Source organism: Danio aesculapii, chromosome 1, assembly GCF_903798145.1.
Source record: "Danio aesculapii chromosome 1, fDanAes4.1, whole genome shotgun sequence".
In the NCBI taxonomy this organism is placed as follows: Eukaryota; Metazoa; Chordata; class Actinopteri; order Cypriniformes; family Danionidae; genus Danio; species Danio aesculapii.
This window is the reverse complement of record NC_079435.1, coordinates 11,241,131-11,247,626: the sequence shown is the minus strand read 5'-3', so window position 1 is coordinate 11,247,626 and position 6,496 is coordinate 11,241,131. Positions and strand designations below refer to the sequence as shown.

At 35.8% G+C, this 6,496-nt stretch overlaps 1 protein-coding gene across 1 annotated transcript; it reads left to right on the top strand.

Moving 5' to 3' along the window:
* The first annotated feature begins 2,946 nt into the window (after nucleotides 1-2,946).
* LOC130225829 (uncharacterized) lies at nucleotides 2,947-5,434 on the top strand. The gene is made up of 3 exons (XM_056456581.1): nucleotides 2,947-3,029; nucleotides 4,596-4,628; nucleotides 4,765-5,434. The coding sequence occupies exons 1-3, from the start codon at nucleotides 2,960-2,962 to the stop codon at nucleotides 5,304-5,306; spliced, it is 645 nt and encodes a 214-aa protein (XP_056312556.1). The 5' UTR covers nucleotides 2,947-2,959; the 3' UTR covers nucleotides 5,307-5,434.
* Nucleotides 5,435-6,496: the final 1,062 nt, after the last annotated feature.

Below are 6,496 nucleotides of genomic sequence, written 5' to 3'. Positions count from 1 at the left end.
TTTTTAAGTTTTATTTACAATGATTCATGGGATTGCAGTTCCCAGTAATGTCGTCGCAGTTTTGTGCTGTTGATATATTTGTTTGCTTCAAATCAAAGTTTGTAATTTTGTAATTCGCGTTGTAGCTGGTCATTTTAACAAAAACACCTTTAAAATCCAGGTTGGAAAGCGCTAATGCAGTCTATGAGTAAAATTGTTCAATTTTATAATGGGACTTTTGTTTACTTTTGACAAACAGGCGTAAAACATACATAAAGCATAACATTTCCTCAGTTTCAGGGCGAGACTCAGTCAGACATTCAATGCGCAATTAATTTGATTGTTTTTCTGGTGTTTGAAATAGCAGGGCAAGTCTGTATTTTGCCATGAGGGAGTTGTCAATGAGTCATTTGCAGCCTCAGACAAGTTGAAAGACATCTCACACGCTGATAATGATCATAGAGGGTTTGAAGTACGTGAATCAGTTTTTGAGATAAAGAAGCATATTGAAGCACATCATTCCAAAATTGCGATATGCATTTTCTATTCATTTTCGTAAAATTTCAGCATACCAATTTATAATTGAAAGTAAACTGAATTCATTATTAATATACAAAAGGCGACACGGTGGCTCAGTGGTTAGCACTGTTGCCTCACAGCAAGAAGGTTGCTGGTTCGAGCCCCGTCTGGGTCAGTTGGCATTTCTGTGTGGAGTTTGCATGTTCTCCCTGTGTTGGTGTGGGTACGAAACACCAATATCGTGTGGCTAAATATCAACTTCGATATAAATGGCCCTGGGAGAAAGTAATATTGTTTTTAAAAAGTGAATGATACATTCACTGAAACATCATAGTAACAGTGTTGACATAATTAATTTACAATTGGATGATACACATTTTGTACAAATCAATGAAAGAATAAATGACGCCTTCCAAAGTTTCCCGCCAGAGGAAGTGACATTACTTGAAGGCAAGCAGTAGTGTAAAGTAACAAATTACAAATACTCAAATGACTGTAATTGAGTAGTTTTTCTCAGAAATTGTTACTTACTAAATAGTCTTAAAATTTTGCACTTTTATTTTCTCCTGAGTACTGAGTTTTTAGTGCTGTATTGGTACTTTTACTCCACTACTTTCCTTCAACCTGCAGTCACTACTTTATTTTTTCTTGTCTATGGGGATTAGAAAAATCAGTCCTGTGATTCCCATCAAATCAAATCACACAAAGAAGGTAAATCGCATCATAATGAACTCAAGACATGGGTGATTTATAATTGCAGCAAACTGTTTGGAAGCATTAAAAGTGTCCAAGAGATGTCCAAAATCTTTACACGCGTTGACCCAGCGACTGTTTAGATGCATGTCACTGATGAAAAGATGACGGATGTTTACTGTATGATGACCGAAATAACCTTAAACATCCTCAGACACAAGACGTCAACATGTCAGATTGACATTGCACCCCAACGTCGTGGGGACGTTGCATTTTGTTGGGAAATGAAAATTGAGTTGACGTCAGAACCAAGGCCTACGTTAAAATCAAATGATTTTGTCCAACCTAAAATCAACCAAATATCAACATCTAATGATGTTACAGCTTGATGTTGTGTGGACGTTACCACTATGACGTCTATCAGATTTTGGATTTTGGTTGCCATACCTGATGAATAAATGTCAGTATTTGACGTCAATATGATGCTGGTTTAAGATCTTGCCTCGACGCTGGATTTTGGTCACTTTCCAGCACAACCTAAAATCAATCAAATATCAACATCACTTGACGTCGTTTTTGGACATCAAAATAATATCCTTAGACACTGGCTAGACTTGAATTTTGGTCACCTGACATCACAACCTAAATCTAACCTAACTCTTATGACATTTTGTGCCTGCTAGGGAAATAACTAAATGCACTACAGAATGTTACGTTTACACACATCCACATATTACATGTAAATGCATCAGCTTTTACAGCGTAATACTCACTATTCTTGAGTACTTTTGAAAGGGCTACTTTTTACTCATACTTTGAGTAATATTTACAACAGATACTTTTACTCTACTTCCACTACATTTTTAGGCAAGTAATGGTACTTTTACCAGAGTAAGATTTTTCAGTACTCTTTCCACCATTGATGGCAAGTCACATGATATTTCTACCAGTGCTTTACATATTGTTATGCCTTTTTATAATGTAAAAGAGTTGACCAGAACAAAGGAACAGACTCAAAATATATTTTTTATTACCTAAATTATAAATTATACAGAAAATAGACGTTTCATGCAATTGTAACTCCGCAGAATAAACGAACAAAAGAGATGAAAATTAGACTTAAATACATGACATGATAATTGAAGCTTAATGTATGGTTCAGGAAGAGGAGACTGTCAAAAAGATGTAAAGTAGTCTTAAGTTGACATTTTCAAAACAAAATATCCATAAATACACATACAAACATTAGGTTTAGAAAAAGTAATTAAAAACTAATAGAAAAAAAAACAATAGCCTTTATTACAAGGCTAAAACAATAGACCTTATCTTTAAGATGCAAATGTACCCACAATTCTGTTTGTTTTTGTCCAAATTGGCCTAGTTCAGTGCTGTAACATAGTGAGCAAACTAATTAGCGCAAAAAAATAATCATAATAATAAAATATATTAAATTCTATGTGCAATCTTTGTGTACATAGCTGTGGTGGCCATTTTTCATGGTCATGCGTGCAGTGCATGGATGATTAAAAACCAACATAGGTCTCCAGATCCAGTTTTACCTTACTTTCTCGCAACACCTGTCAGAACAGCGTATGCTGCGGCCACATACAAATGAAGCCTTAGAAAATATTCAGACATAATTAAAAGGTGTCTAATACAGTCATTTAGTCAATGCCTCGGGCGATTTCACAATTTGTGGCGCTCCACAAGGGCTGGATTAAAATAAATAAAAAGGGGTGTTAGCATGATCGTTGCTTCATTTGTAGCCATGGATGTTAACATTGCTCTTGGACTGCTTGCTGCATTGGTTTTCACCTTACAGCCATATAATCTAGAAGGTACGTTTGTCAAAGCTGTTGTTTTATGATTTTGCATTTAGTATAGTTCTAGTTAGTGTAGTTATAGTTTAAAATGATATGTTGTCTGGGTGAATTACAGTACAAAAACCATGATCTGTCTGTACTTTTCCTGGTATTGTATGGATTTATTTCAATAAAGTTGAATTGTCAGTCCTTCTGTGAAATTGTAATACTTTTTCAAATAATTCCCAAGTGCCGTTTAGCAGAGTATACTTTTTTCGACGCATTTTTAAAACTAATAGTTTCTAATATTAGGGCAGTGGATCAGTGGTTAGCACTGTTGCCTCACTGCAAGAAGGTCACTGGTTCAAGTCCTGGCTGGGCCAATTGGCATTTCTGTGTGGAATTTGCATGTTCTTCCCTTGTGCATATGGGTTTTCTCTGGGTGCTCAGGTTTCCCCCACAGTCCAAAGACATGTGATGTAGGTGAATTGGGTAAACAAAATTGGCCTTAGTGTGTGCCACTTAGTGTGTGTGTGTGTGTGAATACGAGAACGTATTGGTGTTTCCCAGTTGCAGCTGGAAGGGCATCTGCTGCGAAAAAAATATGCCAGAATTGTTGATGGTTCATTCCGCTGTGGCGAAGGAAAATTAATTAATGAGTTTCTAATAACTCATTCCAATAACTAATTTCTTTTGTCTGTGGATGATGACAGTACATAATATTTTCTAGGAAGACTAATCATATTGTCCTTAAAATTGTTTTGAAAAATGTAAATTTTATTGCAGCCAAACTGCAAGAACTAAGAAAAAATATATAACAGGAAGTACCTGTTTCTTTGCTAAAATTTCTTTGCTTCGGTAAACATCACTTGGGAAATATTAAAGAAAAGAAAATTAAACTTCCCAGGAGGGCTAATTATTTTTCACATGTATAATTTCTTATACAATATATTGTTTAACTACTAAAAATATTAATAAAAGTCATTTTTTTAAACAGCAGAGTAAAAAGATAAAAGTCCCATAATTCATAAAACACATGAATTATGAGTTTGTTTATTTTTACACATCCACAATGCTATAAGTTAATTTAATACTCAATCAAGGTGTCTTGGTTTAATATTTTAACGCTTAATTTAATCAGCAAGTCTAAATGTTTGGGATAAACCTACAGTGTACTCAAAAAAATATTTGTTGCTGTTTGTTCAAACTACTTATTTAAAATGAGCTGAAACAACACAATTCTTGAGTTTTTAGGGGGCACAACTTAATTGTTTTATGTTCAATCCACTTAAATTTGTAAAAACTAGTAAGTTAACTTAATTCCTTCATGATGTCCCAACTCAAACTGATTGTGCAGCATTTTTACAGTATAGATTTTAGCTGCCTGTTCAAATTACTTATTTAAAATGAGCTAAAACAACACAGTTCTAGAGATTTTTTTTAGACAACTTAGTTGTTTTATCTACTTAAATTTGTTACGTTAACTTAATTGATTTGTATTGGGACAACATGAACGGATTGTGTGGGACCTTGCATTTTCTTCAGTGTAAGAAGTGTTTTGAAATATTCAATTCTAGTTTAATGTGTTTTTTTTTTTTGCAGGAAGAAATATTAATTGCCGTAAAGGTCTGCGCAGTAAGTACATTCGAAATAATTTCAGTCTCAATTTGTTGTTTCTTAAGCATGCTCAATTATCCTGATAGCTGAATGTCTCCTCAGTTGGACACAAGCGTCTACCAAATGCCTAATGTAAATGTCTTCCTGGGTTCAGATCTTCAGAAGCGTTCGGGTGAAGATGTTGTGATTCTGGAAGGTTATGAAGTGACTCCGGAGGATCAGGAGCGAGGCGTTGGGTGTGAGGAATATGATGCAGCCGGTCTTCTCCCAACTCCTCCTTCTGAAACAGTCACAGGCAGTCGAGTGCCACAAATGCCAGCCTCAAACCCCAAAATACCACCCAAAAAGCAGTTGTGCTGGATGTACTACGGTACGCCCGTGAGGCTGTATTTACCCATGAGGAACCTGCCAAAATCTCAAGGCAATAATATACCGTATACGGGAGGAATGAGTGGAAATAGTCAGGCGAGGGTGGTGTGTGGAAAACCTATGGGGAATTTCCCTAAGAATTACAGTAATGGAAAGCAAAATAATAATGGAGCAGGGGCAATCAGACCTGTAGTCGTCAGGCCTGGGATGGTTATTCAGGTGCCCAGTGGTAGGAGCACCAGTTTTTACGACATAATCAGAAATGATCAGAGGTTGAAGGCCGCTGAGAGGTCCAGGGGAAGTTCAGTTTCTTCTCGCTGTACTTAAAGGTCCTGTGAAATAAAAATACAATTTTTTTGGATGTTATTATCAGTATGTTAGTCATAAGGATATCTATAATCTAGTGTGTTCCATAACAGTGACAAAATTCACATTCAGAAGATATATATATATATATATATCTGAAGTTTGCAGTTTGTCACTTCTGCCTAAATGGATCAACAATTTTTTTTGACATCACCTCATACTTGTTTTTCATCAAATCTTCTGACCAATCAAATGCTCTTTAGTGTTTGACATGCCCCGCCCTATTCATGGCGCTTCTCATTTGCTTTTCATTTGATGCGCTTGTTCTCAACCATTCTGACTGGCAGAGTGGTGATAAAAACAAAATGCTATTGGCTATTTTTAAAGGGGGAGGAGCCCCCTCTCGCCTCATCTCACCCCTGCCTCGCCCTCTCCATGTTTTAGTTGAGATTACGTCAAACATCAAATATAAAATGCATATTTCAAAACACTTCACGGGACCTTTAAAGAAGCAGAGCACATATATGTTATTTTAAATGTTCATGTGTATATGAAATTGCTTTCTTAATTCATGTTTAGCATGGAAAACTTTTAAATGTATGCTATCTGTCCTGTGCTATAATGTCGTCAGTGGTTATTTTTTTTAGTGAGTGTACATAAATTCTGAGTCTACATAAAGTCACTCTGTTTAAGATTTTATGGTATATCATTGCATTATTTCTTAAATTAAAATGTACACTGCAATGCAGTTTAAATAAATTTATTTCAGAAGTCTGGTTATAACGTTTTTCATTTAAATTATATTTTTGCAATTGTATGCATTTTCACATCTAGACATACACTCACTGGCCACTTTATTAGGTACACCTTACTAGTACCGGGTTGGACCCCTTTTTGCCTTCAGAACTGCCTTAATTCTTCGTGGCATAGATTCAACAAGGTACTGGAAATATTCCTCAGAGATTTTGGTCCATGTTGACTTGATATTATCATGCAGTTGCTGCAGATTTGTTGGCTGCACATCCATGATGCATTGATACAAGGCAAGATAGATACTAATTGGACATGTTGTGTGGTCAGAGATGCTCTTCTGCATACCTCGATTGTAATGAGTGGTTATTTGAGTTACTGTTGCCTTTCTATCAGATCAAACCAGTCTGTCCATTCTCCTCTGATCTCTGGCATCAACAAGGCATTTGCGCCCACAGATC

What these genes read in the sequence shown, in the direction of transcription:
- LOC130225829 (XM_056456581.1), top strand. Translation starts at nt 2,960, where the DNA reads ATGGATGTTAACATTGCTCTTGGACTGCTTGCTGCATTGGTTTTCACC. An exon ending in ACAGCCATATAATCTAGAAG is followed by an intron (nt 3,030 to 4,595) that starts GTACGTTTGTCA and finishes TTTTTTTTGCAG; the next exon opens with GAAGAAATATTAATTGCCGT. An exon ending in TTGCCGTAAAGGTCTGCGCA is followed by an intron (nt 4,629 to 4,764) that starts GTAAGTACATTC and finishes TCCTGGGTTCAG; the next exon opens with ATCTTCAGAAGCGTTCGGGT.